The 17,928-nt window shown below is 47.2% G+C and overlaps 1 protein-coding gene across 1 annotated transcript; it reads left to right on the top strand.

Annotated features, from left to right (window-relative positions):
- The first annotated feature begins 13,683 nt into the window (after positions 1–13,683).
- LOC142907499 (uncharacterized) lies at positions 13,684–17,636 on the top strand. Its single transcript, XM_076057082.1, has 2 exons — positions 13,684–13,787; positions 16,823–17,636. The coding sequence occupies exons 1-2, from the start codon at positions 13,727–13,729 to the stop codon at positions 17,473–17,475; spliced, it is 714 nt and encodes a 237-aa protein (XP_075913197.1). The 5' UTR covers positions 13,684–13,726; the 3' UTR covers positions 17,476–17,636.
- Positions 17,637–17,928: the final 292 nt, after the last annotated feature.

The raw sequence follows: 17,928 nt of genomic DNA, 5'->3' as shown, positions 1-17,928 counted from the left end.
CACGACAGGGAGATTGGGGCTGAGTGAGTGAACGCAGCGCACGGTAAAGATCCCCTGAGAGCATTCGCAAGAGTTGGACATTGAGTGCCGCTGTCAGGGTCCACACGCAAATTACTCACTTGGCATGATATACAAATTAACCATTGTAAACGATAACTTTAAAAAAAGTCCGCTATTTGTCAGAGCTAATGCGATGTGCCTTCAGCATATTTGTAGCACGTTATAACCAACGTCAACATCGTCATTTAGAGTAACCATTAGTCCATACGTGTCACTTGCTAATAGTCCCCGGGTCAATCACAACTTTGCCGTGCGTGCAGGCTTTGTCTCTGGCTGCTCGCTAGGGCTGCGATGCCTTTCCAGGCCACAAGATGACGTTCATTGCTCCTTCCACACCGCGACAATATTTACTGCAGTGTTCTATAACGCGGCAGTTGCGTTGCTGAATTACACTGCGTTGTGTAAACTCCCTCGTTACAATGACTAATACAGGGTAAAGCACAGTACGTGATAACAGCGTGAGATGCGTGTGTCGGCTGAACAAAGACTGAGGCGCGTGGGGAGCATCAGGAAGCATCCAGCAGCATCCCAATGCCTCGTGTGACGCTGTGCCCAGGCAACCGATCAACCGCACATTCCTACTCGCGCGACGTGGTTCTGTTGACTCAATCGCGTTATATCCACTTAGCATCCGCGTTATAAAACGTGTTCCCTATTACATCCATCGTGCCATATCCAAATAGCGTTATGAAAACACGCGTTAAGGCAGAACGAACTCTATAAACTATTTTTATTTTACCAGGTGAGACCCACTGAGCTATGTGGCTGTTTTTCAGAAGCGACCTGTCCACAAATGATAGATCAGCGAAATGGCTAATCACATAGAAATGTGTAGCACCAGCCACACATACTCTAGACAGCTTTACACCGAACTCCTTGCTTGTGGTAAAACATGTTTGCGACTTTGCTGATCGAGAACTATGCAGATTTAGATTTATAGTAACATGTACTTGGTGTGAGATGAACTTCCAAACAATTTCCTTTGCTCAACATCTTGGAATTAATGTCTTTTTAAATGGTCAGCTTAAGTGATTCCGTGATGTTTATGTAACTTGACCATTAAGATAATCTATGGAGCACAATTATTTCAGTATTATTTGTCATAAGTAAACTTTAAACTGAACCCATATGTGATATTATATTGCCTGATTATTTTATTTTTTAATGTAGTCTACATGCTCTTCTGGGGATATTACCCCACATTTACCATTCATTGATGTTCCCTTTGACATTGGTAATTGGCATTGTCACACCATAGTAATTCATGGGCAATTATGTAATTCTCTCTGTCTATCTCTCTCTGCATCTACCTGTGTGGGTGTCTCTCTCTGCCGGTGTGTTTTTCTCTATATGCGTCTCTCGTGTGTCTCTTTGTGTGTGCCTCTCTCTGTGTGTTGATGTCTCTCGGTGTCTGTCTCTCTCTTTCCTTTTCCACGAAGTGGTGTTGTATTTACATGCAAATTCTACCTCTAGCCCCTTCCCACTTACCCTTGGGCTGAGTTTATCTCAAGCCAATATAACTTCGTGTTTCAGCAGCTTTCTTGCTATATTTTTTCGCCTGATGATGGTTGCTTGTGTTGCGATCGAAACGTCGTGATCTATTATTTTTTTCTACCTACGTGACTTTACCGAAAGAACCAAAGAGTATTGTGATTGTGATTTTGATTGTGATCGTTGTGGTGGAGGTGGTGATATTGATGGTAGTGTTAACGATAGCAGTCATTTTGGTGGTTGTAATGGGGGTATTGATGGTGGTTGACTATTACCCCTCTCGTGTCCTTACTTCCACCACCAGGTTTAAGAATCTGCTGGTGTCTGTGCTGGAGGTGGACGTCGGATATCTGTGCGGTCTGGAGCGGCGGACAATAGACTTCTGCAGCTCAACCAGGTGGATGCACTGGGCAGGGGGCAAGATGGTGGTGGCCTTAGAGACCCACTTACTCCCACAGAGAGCCATAGACTCACTCACAGAGTACACTCACACAGAGAGCCAAAGTCTCACTGACACAGAGCCATAGGCTCACTCACATGGAGACACATAGACTCACTCACACAGATAACCATTGATTAACTCATTGTTTTTTTCGGTAAAGTCACGTATGTAGAAATGCAATAAAATTATATTAAAATAAATCAATCACGATGTTTTGACCACAACACAAGCGATCTTCATCAGTTGTAAAAACAAATAGCACATAGGGTGACATCAACGCAACACATAGAGAGCGTTAAACTGCACGGAGGTAAATACAACAAGAAGATGAGAGACGAGAATTCAAAAAACCTAAGAAAAATGTACGTGATGCAAAACCAGTCGGCCAACGACACAGTTAGACACTTGCCTGGCAGACCACGAATTTCAGAAGAGTGCTAAATTTCGTGTTCATCCTCTGGGTTGAACATACCAGCATAGACAGATCTTCTTTGGTTCTTTCGGTAAAGTCATGTAGAATGAGAATAAAATAATAAATTGATAAAATAAAATAACACAATAATATTCTCACGATGTTTCGGCCACAACACAAGCGGCCTTCATCAGGTGAAGGGACGAGACTGTCTGGTAGGACAGCGCTGGAGTGAAATAGCCACGTTCAGATCACGACCTTTAAGCCTCAACTTTAGCACCACGGATAGCTTAGAGTCGCGGCATCTCTTCAGAAAGGTGAGAGACTCGATTAGTTGAGCCTTCTTATCCCGGAGTCTGTTGAATGATCTTAAGGATGTGTGGAATCCCTCCCCGTAGAGGCGGTTAAATTTCGATTTAAAGCTTTCGTGACTGCAATGATTCATCTTCTTTGGTTCTTTCGGTAAAGTCACGTAGAATGAGAATAAAATAATAAATTGATAAAATAAAATAACACAATAATATTCTCACGACGTTTCGGCCACAACACAAGCGGCCTTCATCAGGTGAAGGGACGAGACTGTCTGGTAGGACAGCGCTGGAGTGAAAGAGCCACGTTCAGATCACGACCTTTAAGCCTCAACTTTAGCACCACGGATAGCTTAGAGTCGCGGCATCTCTTCAGAAAGGTGAGAGACTCGATTAGTTGAGCCTTCTTATCCCGGAGTCTGTTGAATGATCTTAAGGATGTGTGGAATCCCTCCCCATAGAGGCGGTTAAATTTCGATTTAAAGCTTTCGTGACTGCAATGATTCATCTTCTTTGGTTCTTTCGGTAAAGTCACGTAGAATGAGAATAAAATAATAAATTGATAAAATAAAATAACACAATAATATTCTTACGACGTTTCGGCCACAACACAAGCGGCCTTTATCAGGTGAAGGGACGAGACTGTCTGGTAGGACAGCGCTGGAGTGAAAGAGCCACGTTCAGATCACGACCTTTAAGCCTCAACTTTAGCACCACGGATAGCTTAGAGTCGCAGCATCTCTTCAGAAAGGTGAGAGACTCGATTAGTTGAGCCTTCTTATCCCGGAGTCTGTTGAATGATCTTAAGGATGTGTGGAATCCCTCCCCGTAGAGGCGGTTAAATTTCGATTTAAAGCTTTCGTGATGATCTGGTGATTACTGCCCACTCTAAGGAGGAGTTGGAGACACTCCATCTAAACACGGAACATGCTACTAAAATATGGGCCGTTACCATCAGCCCCACAAAAACAAATCACCTCCCTGGGTATTTTACATCATCAAAATGCTCCCCTCCCTCAATTCCCCATGTATTTTGGGGCAGTTGTGGAGAGAGTGGAGATATTTCCGTACTTGGGCAGTTTGCTGATGACCAACTCTGTTTTGGTAGCCGAGGTCTCACTTCGAATCATTCGAGCGACATTATATTTTCATCAGCTGCGTAACATTGTATGGAAGCTACCTGATCTGTTACTCCATACAAACCTTCATGTCTTCTGGACCACAGTTATGCCTTCCCTTATTTCTCTCTCTAGGATTATCTGCAATGGTTTGAAACATTTGGTCTAGCCTGCCTACGATCTATCCAGGGTTTAACCAGACTGGACTGTGTGAGGAGGCCAAAATTTCCTGAAATATCTGGACAAAGGCTCATCAGTGGGCTCTTCTGGCAAGTCAGGCTCCATTGGCTGGGTCATGAAGTCTATATGCACTGTCACCGCATCCCCAAGCAGCTTCAATTTGGGGGGATAGATCATGCTAAACAGGCGCGGCATGGGCTACAGAAGAGATGGACTGATGTGGTACAGAAGGATGTGGAGCTGATTGAACTTGCTGATGACTGGTAGCAGCAGTGTCGCGATAGGCCTATGTGGAGGAGGTTCATCAAAGACTCTACTGGGGAGGTGGAGGCAGTTGCCCTCCAGCAATAGCGTAGGGCAGCGGAGCGACACTCATAACAATGAGCAGAGCGCTATACGACTGAAACACTGAAAGTTGGCACAGTGGGGAGCACGGCTTTTGCATCTGCCCGTCATCACCTTAAGTCAACCCATGGTACCTGTGTCTATTCATGACTTCCTGCCAGCCAGCCTTTGACACTTCAAGTGACCTCAAAAGGCACCAAGCACCGCACAAGCGCTGTGGTGATGTCACTGCCACTTAGGGGCAAATGGCGATTATTGTCTTGTTGTTATGCGTGTGTGCACGGACGCATATACCCCTGTGAGTGTGTATGTGGGGAGAGATAGTGCAATGGTGAACACTGTCTACCATCCCACCGATCCCAGTTCGATTCCCACTCACGACCAACACCTTTAACGATTATATTAATGGTTGCTGGGTTTTCTGTCGATCGACTCAGCCTCAAATAAGTGCCTGGTGTGGTGTGTAAATATCACCACTGGGGAGACAAAGGCAGCCGGGCGTGGTGCTGTCCACTCACCCCCTCGTGCGACATTCCAGCCTTCATAGGCGCTGCTGGCTAACAGCACTTGCCCCAACATTCTGGCTAGGCTATTCGGGGGATGACTGTCGCTGTTGTGTGTGTGTGTGCTTGCGGGCGTTCACCCCCAACCCCACCGTGTGCAGTTATGGGGACTCATTATGCCCCCTCCCGACAAACGGGCCCACATCCAGACTCAAGGTAAGTGACAATAAAATTTTTTTTTCTATTTACGTAACTTTATTTTTTGTTTACCATACAGTATTTATTACAGTATTACTTGCAAATGTATAATATTCCGTGTTATTTATGACTTTAACAATGCTTCCAATTTTTGGTTAAACCGTAATACATTTTACAACACTTCCAGTATGTGAATTTAAATACAGTACACTATTTTATTCAGACTTATGAACTGTTCGACTTACTAACGATTCTCTGTAATGGGATCCAAAAGTTGTACTATTCATTAACAACACCTCCCATTGGTATGGTTGACTACATATGATGCAAAATAAGTTAAACATAGATAAATATATATTGTACAACACTTTCCCCAACAGTGTGTTGAGGCTACATGGGGGACCTTTGTGTTTGTGCTTGTGATTGTATTGTGGAGGCCTTCTTAGGTGCTGCTCCTTGCTAATAGCACTTGCCCCAATAGTCTCTTGATTCTATACGGGGAACGTTTGTCTTTGTGAATAATGTTTTAATTGGGGCGCTGTCATTTTCAAAATTGCCCCAATGTTTTTAAATGGTCGACTTGCGTTTCAGCCATTTTCGGACCCAATTAATACATCTCTTCATTTCTTGGGCTTGGTGGCGGTGGTGGCAGCTGTGGCAGCGGCGGTGGCAGTGGCGTTGGTGGCATCTTTGTAAATTTGAGAAATGGCGCATTTCAGCTCTTTCAGCTGTCTACTGAGATGCCGGCACTCTTTGCGCATCTTCTCTTCGCCGTGCCACTTTTCCTCGTGCCGCCCCAGCTTCCCGCGCAGCCTAAACTGCTCCTGCCCTCTTTGTGGATTCAGGAAGTTCAACTCCCTCAGGTGGATGCGCAGCGACCTACGGAGACCTTCCTTTTTACAGCGCAGCGACATTTGCCGCTGTGCTGCATTGCAGTCTCGGAGAAAATCCGCACGGAGAGACGCACGCTCGCAGTAAGGCACTCTCGTGGACTCCAGCTCCAACTGGCGCTCTTTAAGCTGTTGAACCAGGCCCCTGTTTTCTCTCTGGAGAGTCTCTCGGTTCTCCATCAACTCCTCCTGCTGCTGTAGCTTCAGATGGGGCGTCTTGTTCTTCTGACAGAGCTCCACATTCTGCTGGCCCATCCTCTCCGTTTGCAGCGTTGTGGTCTCGCGGTGAAAGTCTGAGATGGAAAGCGTAAAACGAAGATAAATGAAGATCCCCATCCCAGAGCAGGGCCAAGAGCAGAACGCCAACGATCAGCAGCGCCATGCTCAGCTCGTGTTGACGGCACGCGGGACAGAAACAAGTGTGAGACACGTCACGAAGGTGCGTGTTATTTATACCAACGTCATTACCGGATGTGACGTACGCTTTGACGTACAGCCATCCCTGCCCACTTATTGTCAATCATTGCCAACCACGTGACTCCACGGCCCCGCCCCTAACCGCGCAGCTCCTCCCCCATACACTTCTTCCGCCTTCCCCACGTGACGCGAAGCGAGCCAATCACGCGAGAGGCGGCGCGCGGTCGGCCCCGCGACCGCTTCCCGCCATTCTTGCAATGGGCGGCGGGGCCGCGCAGGGTGGGGGGGGGGGCGGAGGGGGGCCGGGGGGAGGGGCCAGGAGGGACGAGGGGGAGGGGCCAGGAGGGACGAGGGGGAGGGGCCAGGAGGGACGAGGGGGAGGGGCCAGGAGCGGGAGGGGGGGAGCCGTGGCGCCGCTCTTGGGCCGCGAGGACTCCCCCTGGGTCCGCGGCGCCACGCGGAGACCGCGACAGCAGCAGCAGCAGGAGGTGGTGGTGGTGGTGTTTGTGGTTGTAGGCACGGGAGAGGTGGTGGTGGTGTTTGTGGTTGTAGGCACGGGAGAGGTGGTGGTGGTGTTTGTGGTTGTAGGCACAGGAGAGGTGGTGGTGGTGTTTGTGGTTGTAGGCACGGGAGAGGTGGTGGTGGTGTTTGTGGTGGTAGGCACGGGAGAGGTGGTAGTGGTGTTTGTGGTTGTAGGCACGGGAGAGGTGGTGGTGGTGTTTGTGGTTGTAGGCACGGGAGAGGTGGTGGTTGTGTTTGTGGTTGTAGGCACGGGAGAGGTGGTGGTGGTGTTTGTGGTTGTAGGCACGGGAGAGGTGGTCACGGACAGGCGGTGAGTGCCGGGTGATGGAGGGGGGGGGTGAGGGAGTGGATTGCAGGGTGAGTGAGTTAATGAGGAGAATTAATAGGTGAGGAGGGTGAGTGAGTTGAAGGGTGAGGTGAGTGAGTGGGTGAGTGGTGAGTTCACGACAGGGAGATTGGGGCTGAGTGAGTGAACGCAGCGCACGGTAAAGATCCCCTGAGAGCATTCGCAAGAGTTGGACATTGAGTGCCGCTGTCAGGGTCCACACGCAAATTACTCACTTGGCATGATATACAAATTAACCATTGTAAACGATAACTTTTAAAAAACGTACGATATTTGTCAGAACTAATGCGATGTGCATTTAGCATATTTGTAGCACGTTAACCAACGTCAACATCGTCATTTAGAGTAACCATTAGTCCATACGTGTCACTTGCTAATAGTCCCCGGGTCAATCACAACTTTGCCGTGCGTGCAGGCTTTGTCTCTGGCTGCTCGCTAGGGCTGCGATGCCTTTCCATGCTACAAGATGACGTTCATTGCTCCTTCCACACCCCGACAATATTTACTGCAGTGTTCTATAACGCGGTAGTTGCGTTGCTGAATAACACCGCGTTGTGTAAACTCCCTCGTTACAATGACTAATACAGGGTAAAGCACAGTCCGTGATAACAGCGTGAGATGCGTGTGTCGGCTGAACAAAGACTGAGGCGCGTGGGGAGCATCAGGAAGCATCCAGCAGCATCCCAATGCCTCGTGTGACGCTGTGCCCAGGCAGCCGTACAACCGCACATTCCTACTCGCGCGACGTGGTTCTGTTGACTCAATCGCGTCATATCCACTTAGCATCCACGTTATAAAACGTGTTCCCTAATACATCTATCGTGCCATATCCAAATGGCATTATGAAAACACGCGTTGAGGCAGAACGAACTCTATAAACTATTTTTATTTTACCAGGTGAGACCCACTGAGCTATGTGGCTGTTTTTCAGAAGCGACCTTTCCACAAATGATAGATCAGCGAAATGGCTAATCACATAGAAATGTGTAGCACCAGCCACAAATACTCTAGACATGGGATCCCCTTTGACAGGGTCAGTGTCTACTTAGATTCACTCACTCCGCCTATTGTCATGCGGCGTGCGCAGCTGCGTCGTGACACTTGGTAGAGTGCTGTCTTTGAGGCAGAGAGCTTTACAACCGTGTGCAGTGGTTAATTTGCTTAACAGCTTTACACCGAACTCCTTGCTTGTGGTAAAACATGTTTGCGACTTTGCTGATCGAGAACTATGCAGATTTAGATTCATAGTAACATGTACTTGGTGTGAGATGAACTTCCAAACAATTTCCTTTGCGCAACATCTTGCAATTAATGTCTTTTTAAATGGTCAGCTTAAGTGATTCCATGATGGTTATGTAACTTGTCAATTAAGATACTCTACGGAGCACAATTATTTCAGTATTATTTGTCATAAGTAAACTTTAAACTGAACCCATATGTGATATTATATTGCCTGATTATTTTAATTTTTAATGTAGTCTACATGCTCTTCTGGGGATATTACCCCACATTTACCATTCATTGATGTTCCCTTTGACATTGGTAATTGGCATTGTCACACCATAGTAATTCATGGGCAATTATGTAATTATCTCTGTGTCTATCTCTCTCTGCATCTGTGTGGGTGTCTCTCTCTGCCGGTGTGTTTTTCTCTATATGCGTCTCTCGTGTGTCTCTTTGTGTGTGCCTCTCTCTGTGTGGATGTCTCTCGGTGTCTGTCTCTCTCTTTCCTTTTCCACGATGTGGTGTTGTATTTACATGCAAATTCTACCTCTAGCCCCGCCCAATTACCCTTGGGCTGAGCTTATCTCAAGCCAATATAACTTCGTGTTTCAGCAGCTTTCTCGCTATATTTTTTCACCTGATGATGGTTGCTTGTGTTGCGATCGAAACGTCGTGATCAATTTTTTTTTTCTACCTACGTGACTTTACCGAAAGAACCAAAGAGTATTGTGATTGTAATTTTGATTGTGATCGTTGTGGTGGAGGTGGTGATATTGATGGTGGTGTTAACGATAGCGGTGATTTTGGTGGTTGTAATGGTGGTATTGATGGTGGTAATGGTGGTTGACTATTACCCCTCTCGTGTCGTTACTTCCACCACCAGGTTTAAGAATCTGCTGGTGTCTGTGCTGGAGGTGGACGTCGGATATCTGTGCGGTCTGGAGCGGTGGACAATAGACTTCTGCAGCTCAATCAGGTGGACGCACTGGGCAGGGGGCAAGATGGTTGTGGCCTTAGAGACCCACTTACTCCCACAGAGAGCCATAGACTCACTCACAGAGTACACTCACACAGAGAGCCAAAGTCTCACTGACACAGAGCCATAGGCTCACTCACATGGAGACACATAGACTCACTCACACAGAGAACCATTGATTAACTCATTGTTTTTTTCAGTAAAGTCACGTATGTAGAAATACCATAAAATTATATTAAAATAAATCAATCACGACGTTTCGACCGCAACACAAGCGATCTTGCAACACAAGATCTTGCAACACAAGATCGCTTGTGTTGCAGTCGAAACGTTGTGATTGATTTATTTTAATATAATTTTATGGTATTTCTACATACGTGACTTTACGGAAAAAAACAATGAGTAATTTATGCAGTCACGAAAGCTTTAATTCTTTATTAACACACTTCTACGGGGAAGTTACCTTTACAATTCTGTACTAAACTAATTGCGCCCCCTTACATTTTCCTGCCCCTCCCTCTTCTGCTGCTGCCGTGCCCCTTGCTTTCTTCGGACCCTCCCCCCACCTCTACTACTTATTTTAAGCCTCTGTCTGTTCATCCCTCCGGCCCCTTTTTTCTTGCTTCTCTGTCCGTCTTTCCTCTTCTTACCTCTTGTGTCCCTGTATATGTATTTCTGCTATCTTATACCTCGTATTTGTTCACTCTGTCTATGCTGGTATGTTCAACCCAGAGGATGAACACGAAATTTAGCACTCTTCTGAAATTCGTGGTCTGCCAGGCAAGTGTCTAACTGTGTCGTTGGCCGACTGGTTTTGCATCACGTAAATTTTTCTTAGGTTTTTTGAATTCTCGTCTCTCATCTTCTTGTTGTATTTACCTCCGTGCAGTTTAACTCTCTCTATGTGTTGCGTTGATGCCACCCTATGTGCTATTTGTTTTTACAACTGATGAAGATCGCTTGTGTTGTGGTCGAAACGTCGTGATTGATTTATTTTAATATAATTTTATTGTATTTCAACATACGTGACTTTACCGAAAAAACCAATGAGTTAATCAATGGTTATCTGTGTGAGTGAGTCTATGTGTCTCCATGTGAGTGAGCCTATGGCTCTGTGTCAGTGAGACTTTGGCTCTCTGTGTGAGTGTACTCTGTGAGTGAGTCTATGGCTCTCTGTGGGAGTAAGTGGGTCTCTAAGGCCACCACCATCTTGCCCTCTGCCCAGTGCGTCCACCTGGTTGAGCTGCAGAAGTCTATTGTCCACCGCTCCAGACCGCACAGATATCTGACATCCACCTCCAGCACAGACACCAGCAGATTCTTAAACCTGGTGGTGGAAGTAAGGACACGAGAGGGGTAATAGTCAACCACCATTACCACCATCAATACCACCATTACAACCACCAAAATCACCGCTATCGTTAACACCACCATCAACATCACCACCTCCACCACAACGATCACAATCAAAATTACAATCCCAATACTCTTTGGTTCTTTCGGTAAAGTCACGTAGGTAGAAAAAATAATAGATCACGACGTTTCGATCGCAACACAAGCAACCATCATCGGGTGAAAAAAGATAGCGAGAAAGCTGCTGAAACACGAAGTTATATTGGCTTGAGATAAGCTCAGCCCAAGGGTAAGTGGGCGGGGCTAGAGGTAGAATTTGCATGTAAATACAACACCACATCGTGGAAAAGGAAAGAGAGACACAGACACCGAGAGATCCACACACAGAGAGAGGCACACACAAAGAGACACACGAGAGCCGCATATAGAGAAAAACACACCGGCAGAGAGAGACACCCACACAGGTAGATGCAGAGAGAGATAGACACAGAGAGAATTACATAATTGCCCATGAATTACTATGGTGTGACAATGCCAGTTACCAATGTCAAAGGGAACATCAATGAATGGTAAATGTGGGGTAATATCCCCAGAAGAGCATGTAGACTACATTAAAAATTAAAATAATCAGGCAATATAATATCACATATGGGTTCAGTTTAAAGTTTACTTATGAAAAATAATACTGAAATAATTGTGCTCCATAGATTATCTTAATGGTCAAGTTACATAAACATCACGGAATCACTTAAGCTGACCATTTAAAAATATATTAATTCCAAGATGTTGAGCAAAGGAAATTGTTTGGAAGTTCATCTCACACCAAGTACATGTTACTATAAATCTAAATCTGCATAGTTCTCGATCAGCAAAGTCGCAAACATGTTTTACCACAAGCAAGTAGTTCGGTGTAAAGCTGTCTAGAGTATTTGTGGCTGGTGCTACACATTTCTACGTGATTAGCCATTTCGCTGATCTATCATTTGTGGACAGGTCGCTTCTGAAAAACAGCCACATAGCTCAGTGGGTCTCACCTGGTAAAATAAAAAGTTTATAGAGTTCGTTCTGCCTCAACGCGTGTTTTCATGACGCCATTTGGATATGGCACGATGGATGTATTAGGGAACACGTTTTATAACACGAATGCTAAGTGGATATAACGCGATTGAGTCAACAGAACCACGTCGCGCGAGTAGGAATGTGCGGTTGTACGGCTGCCTGGGCACAGCGTCACGAGGCATTGGGATGCTGCTGGATGCTTCCTGATGCTCCCCACAGGCCTCAGTCTTTGTTCAGCCGACACACGCATCTCACGCTGTTATCACGGACTGTGCTTTACTCTGTATTAGTCATTGTAACGAGGGAGTTTACACAACGCGGTGTTATTCAGCAACGCAACTACCGCGTTATAGAACACTGCATTAAATATTGTCGCGGTGTGGAAGGAGCAATGAACGTCATCTTGTGGCATGGAAAGGCATCGCAGCCCTAGCGAGCAGCCAGAGACAAAGCCTGCACGCACGGCAAAGTTGTGATTGACCCGGGGACTATTAGCAAGTGACACGTATGGACTAATGGTTACTCTAAATGACGATGTTGACGTTGGTTATAACGTGCTACAAATATGGTAAACGCACATCGCATTAGTTCTGACAAATAGCGGACTTTTTTTAAAGTTATCGTTTACAATGGTTAATTTGTATATCATGCCAAGTGAGTAATTTGCGTGTGGACCCTGACAGCGGCACTCAATGTCCAACTCTTGCGAATGCTCTCAGGGGATCTTTACCGTGAGCTGCGTTCACTCGCTCAGCCCCAATCTCCCTGTCGTGAACTCACCACTCGCCCACTCACTCACCTCACCCTTCAACTCACTCACCCTCCTCACCTATTAATTCTCCTCATTAACTCACTCACCCTGAAATCCACTCCCTCACCCCCCCCCCCCCTCCATCACCCGGCACTCACCGCCTGTCCGTGACCACCTCTCCCGTGCCTACAACCACAAACACCACCACCACCTCTCCCGTGCCTACAAACACAAACACCACCACCACCTCTCCCGTGCCTACAACCACAAACACCACCACCACCTCTCCCGTGCCTACAAACACCACCACCACCTCTCCCGTGCCTACAACCACAAACACCACCACCACCTCTCCCGTGCCTACAACCACAAACACCACCACCACCTCTCCCGTGCCTACAACCACAAACACCACCACCACCACCTCCTGCTGCTGCTGTCGCGGTCTCCGCGTGGCGCCGCGGGCCCAGGGGGAGGCCTCGCGGCCCAAGAGCGGCGCCACGGCACCCCCCTTCCCGCTCCTGGCCCCTCCCTCTCGTCCCTCCTGGCTCCTCCCCCTCGTACCTCCCGGCCCCTCGTCCCTCCTGGCTCCTCCCCCTCGTCCCTCCTGGCTCCTCCCCCTCGTCCCTCCTGGCCCCTCCCCCTCGTCCCTCCTGGCCCCTCCTCCCGCTCGCGACGTGGAGTGAACTCAGCCCCCCCTCCGCCCCCCCCCACCCTGCGCGGCCCCGCTGCCCATTGCAAGAATGGCGGGAAGCGGTCGCGGGGCCTACCGCGCGCCGCCTCTCGCGTGATTGGCTCGCTTCGCGTCACGTGGGGAAGGCGGAGGAAGAGTATGGGGGAGGAGCTGCGCGGTTAGGGGCGGGGCCGTGGAGTCACGTGGTGGGCAATGATTGCCAATAAGTGGGCAGGGATGGCTGTACGTCACATCCGGTGATATAGGACACGCCCCTTCGTGACGTGCCTCACACTTCCTTCCGTCCCGCGTGCCGTCAACACGAGCTGAGCATGGCGCTGTTGACCGTTGGCGTTCTGCTCTTGGCCCTGCTTGGGATGGAGATCTTCATTTATCTTTGTTTTACACTTTCCATCTCAGACTTTTACCGCGAGACCACGACGCTGCAAACGGAGAGGATGGGCCTGCAGAATGTGGAGCTCTGTCAGAAGAACAAGACCATGGAAGTGGAGAAAGATGGTAAGCTACCATTTTCTTTGGTTCTTTCGGTAAAGTCACGTAGAATGAGAATAAAATAATAAATTGATAAAATAAAATAACACAATAATATTCTCACGACGTTTCGGCCACAATACAAGCGGCCTTCATCAGGTGAAGGGGACGAGACTGTCTGGAGGACAGCGCTGGAGTGAGAAAGCCACGCTGAGATCGCGATCTTTAAGCTGTGTGAGAAGAAACAAAGCGCCTTGACAAAGGAATTAACATATAATTTAGCATTGAAATGGCTGAGTGATTAGCTTGTGACTGGTCACAGAAAAGGCTATGTTAAGTTAAAGCATACACATCCGCAAAGGCACCCCTTGACAAAGGAATTAGCATAGAATTTAGCATTGAAATAGCTGAGTGATTAGCTTGTAACTGGTCACAGAAATAGCTATGTTAAAGTCAGAGCATATACATTCACCGAGGCACCTAGTACAAATCAAACAGGAGAATTTAGCATTGAAATAACTAGGCGAATTTAGCATTGAAATAACTGAGTGATTAGCTTGTGACTGGTCACAGAAATGGCTATGTTGAAGTTAAGGCCTACACATCTGAGCTATTCACAGTAACTGGGTATACAATACAATATATAATGAATACTATATACTGAACCAATTAAAAATACAAAAAATTAAATTACCTCAATGTTATCAATAAACTCTATATTCTCCAATCAGCTAAGCTACCAACAATAAGTCGTTATATATCACAATGCTATATGGCGAAAAATGGGTGGATTCTTACCCTCAACTTTAGCAACACGGATAGCTACGGGTCCCGTTCAGACGGACGAGTTCATCGATGGTCGGAACAGAGGAGGGGGAGAGAGACAGCTGCGAGGCGCTGTTATACTCCATGTTGTAAACCATACCATTAACCACGGTTAAGCTATCCTGATATAGTATTCATTATATATTGTATTGTATATCCAGTTACTGTGAATAGCTCAGATGTGTAGGCCTTAACTTCAACATAGCCATTTCCGTGACCAGTCACAAGCTAATCACTCAGTTATTTCAATGCTAAATTCGCCTAGTTATTTCAATGCTAAATTCTCCTGTTTGATTTGTACTAGGTGCCTCGGTGAATGTATATGCTTTGACTTTAACATAGCTATTTCTGTGACCAGTTACAAGCTATTCATTAAGCTATTTCAATGCTAAATTCTATGCTAATTCCTTTGTCAAGGAGTGCCTCTGCGGATGTGTATACTTTAACTTAGCTATTTCAATGCTAAATTCTATGCTAATTCCTTTGTCAAGGGGTGCCTTTGCGGATGTGTATGCTTTAACTTTAATATAGCCTTTTCTGTGACCAGTCACAAGCTAATCACTCAGCCATTTCAATGCTAAATTAAATGCTAATTCCTTTGTCAAGGCGCTGTGTTTCTTCTCACACAGCTTAAAGGTCGTGATCTCAGCGTGGCTTTCTCACTCCAGCGCTGTCCTCCAGACAGTCTCGTCCCCTTCACCTGATGAAGGCCGCTTGTGTTGTGGCCGAAACGTCGTGAGAATATTATTGTGTTATTTTATTTTATCAATTTATTATTTTATTCTCATTCTACGTGACTTTACCGAAAGAACCAAAGAAGATGAATCCTTGCAGTCACGAAAACTTTAAATCGAAATTTAAGCTACCATTCTTAGATGTTCTGTTTGAGAGGAGACCTGATGGCTCATTGGGGCATTCTGTCTACAGGAAACCCACCCACACAGATTCCTACTTGAAACCTGATCCCCACCACCACCCAGCCCAAAATAATTCTCTCATCAAAACTTCATACCATAGGGCTCATTGCATTTCGGACCAACACCACCTGACCAGTGAATTAAAACATGTACACCTGGCCCTCAAAAGGAATGGTTACTCTGACCGTACCATCCGCCAAGCTGTTTCTCCCTCCATACAGAAACAACCACTTGATACTCCGGCCAAAACCATCACACTACCATATATAGCAGGCGTTACTAAAAAGATTTCCAAAATTCTAAACAAACACAAGATCCAGGTCCGGTTCAATACAGTACACAAAATTCGTGATCTGATCCCATCCGTGAAGGATGGCATTCCTGACTTACAGTACCCCGGGGTTTACAAATTGAGTTGTACCTGCGGTGATTGCTATATCGGGGAGACAAAGCGACATGTCTCTGACCGAATTCGCGAGCACAAATCAGATTTGAAACACAGCAAAACGAATTCTTTGCTGATCACTGTTACAACGCTGTGGGTGATCACGATATAATTTTCTCCGATACCAAGGTTCTTTGCAAACCCACGGGTTTTTATCAGAGATTTGTTCACGAAGCAATTCAGATCTACAAACACAGACACAATTTCAACCGAGAAGTTGGTTTCAAATTAAGCAACCATTGGAAAGATGTTCTAAATCGAACTAAACATAAACTAATTTCTGTGGTACAGTATATTTTTCAAGTAGTGGTACCCCAAACTTTCCCAGCTCTCAGCTCCCCCCCCTCCCGCTCCTGGCTCCTCCCCCTCGTCCCTCCTGGTCCCTCCCCCTCGTCCCTCCTGGCCCCTCCCCCTCGTCCCTCCTCCCGACTCACGACGTGGAGTGAACTCGCCCCCGCCCCCCGCGCCCCACCCTGAGCGGCCCCGCCGCCCATTGCAAGAATGGCGGGAAGCGGACGCGGGGCCGACCGCGCGCCGCCTCTCGCGTGATTGGCTCGCTTCGCGTCACGTGGGGAAGGCGGAAGAAGAGTATGGGGGAGGAGCTGTGTGGTTAGGGGCAGGGCCGTGGAATCACGTGGTGGGCAATGATTGACAATAAGTGGGCAGGGATGGCTGTTACGTCATAGTGTACGTCACATCCGGTAATGACGTCACGATAGATAACCCGCCCCTTCGTGACGTGTCTCACACTTGCTTCTGTCCCGCGTGCCGTCAACTCGAGCTGAGCATGGTGCTGCTGATCGTTGGCGTTCTGGTCTTGGCCATGCTTGGGATGGGGATCTTCATATATCTTCTTTTTACGCTTTCCATTTCAGACTTTGACCATGAGACCACGACGCTGTCTACGGAGAGGATGGGCCTGCAGAATGTGGAGCTCTGTCAGAAGAGCAAGATGCTCCGTCTGGAGCTACAGCATCAGCTGGAGGAGTTCATGGAGAACCGAGAGACTCTCCAGAGCGAGATCAGGAGCCTGGTTCAACAGCTTAAAGAGCGCCAGTTGGAGCTGGAGCCCACGAGAGTGCCTTGCAGGGAGAGCAAGTCTCTCCATGCGGATTTTCTCCGAGACTGCAATGCAGCACAGCGGCAAATGTCGCTGCGCTGTGAAAACGAAGATCTCCAGAGGTCGCTGCACGCCCACCTGAGGAAGTTGAACTTCCTGAATCCGCAGAGAGGGCAGGAACAGTTTAGGCTGCGCGGGAAGCTGGTGCGTCACGAGGACATGTGGCATGGGGAAAAGAGGCTGCAAGAAGAGAACCTGCATCTCCGTAGCCAGCTGAAAGAGCTAATATGGACCGTGTCTCAAATGTACAATGCCACCACCACCGACGCCACTTCCACCGCCGCTGCCACAGCTTCCACCACCGCAACCGTTTCCACCACCACTTCTGCCACCACCACCAAGCCCAAGAAGATGAAGAGATTTAGCCATTGGTTCCGAAAATTGCTGAAGCGCAAGTCGGCCATTTAAAAATATTGGGGAAATTGTGAAAATGACACCACCCTAATTAAAACATTACTCAGAAAGACAAACATACCCCATAGAACATCAACAAAGTCATATATAAGACAAAATATCGTACATTTGCATGCAACACTCTAATAAATACTGTATTGTGAGCAAAACATAAAGTTACTTAAATGGAAAAAAAAAATCTGTTATTGTCACTTACCTTTAGTCCGGATGCCGGTCTGCTTGTCGGGAGGGGGCGTAATGAGTACCTGCACACACGGGGGCGGTGGGAGGGGGGTGAACGTCCATACACACACACAACAGCGACAATCATCCGCTGTATAGCCTTACCAGAATGTTGGGGCAAGCGCCTATGAAGCTCTGAATGGCACACGGGGTGAATGGCCAGCACCCCGCCCGGCTGCCTCTCTTTATCTCTCCATACACGAGACTCACAGGCGTACATGCGTC

Source organism: Petromyzon marinus, chromosome 79 (genome assembly GCF_048934315.1).
Source record: "Petromyzon marinus isolate PM22_M1 ecotype Great Lakes invasive population chromosome 79, UKy_Petmar_22M1.pri1.0, whole genome shotgun sequence".
Classification (NCBI taxonomy): domain Eukaryota; kingdom Metazoa; phylum Chordata; class Hyperoartia; order Petromyzontiformes; family Petromyzontidae; genus Petromyzon; species Petromyzon marinus.
This window is presented reverse-complemented; position numbering and strand designations above follow the sequence as displayed.

Coding starts and splice junctions, on each gene's coding strand:
- LOC142907499 (XM_076057082.1), top strand. CDS start 13,727: ATGGGCCTGCAGAATGTGGAGCTCTGTCAGAAGAACAAGACCATGGAA. Junction 13,788..16,822: donor CATGGAAGTGGAGAAAGATG/GTAAGCTACCAT, acceptor TTTCCATTTCAG/ACTTTGACCATGAGACCACG.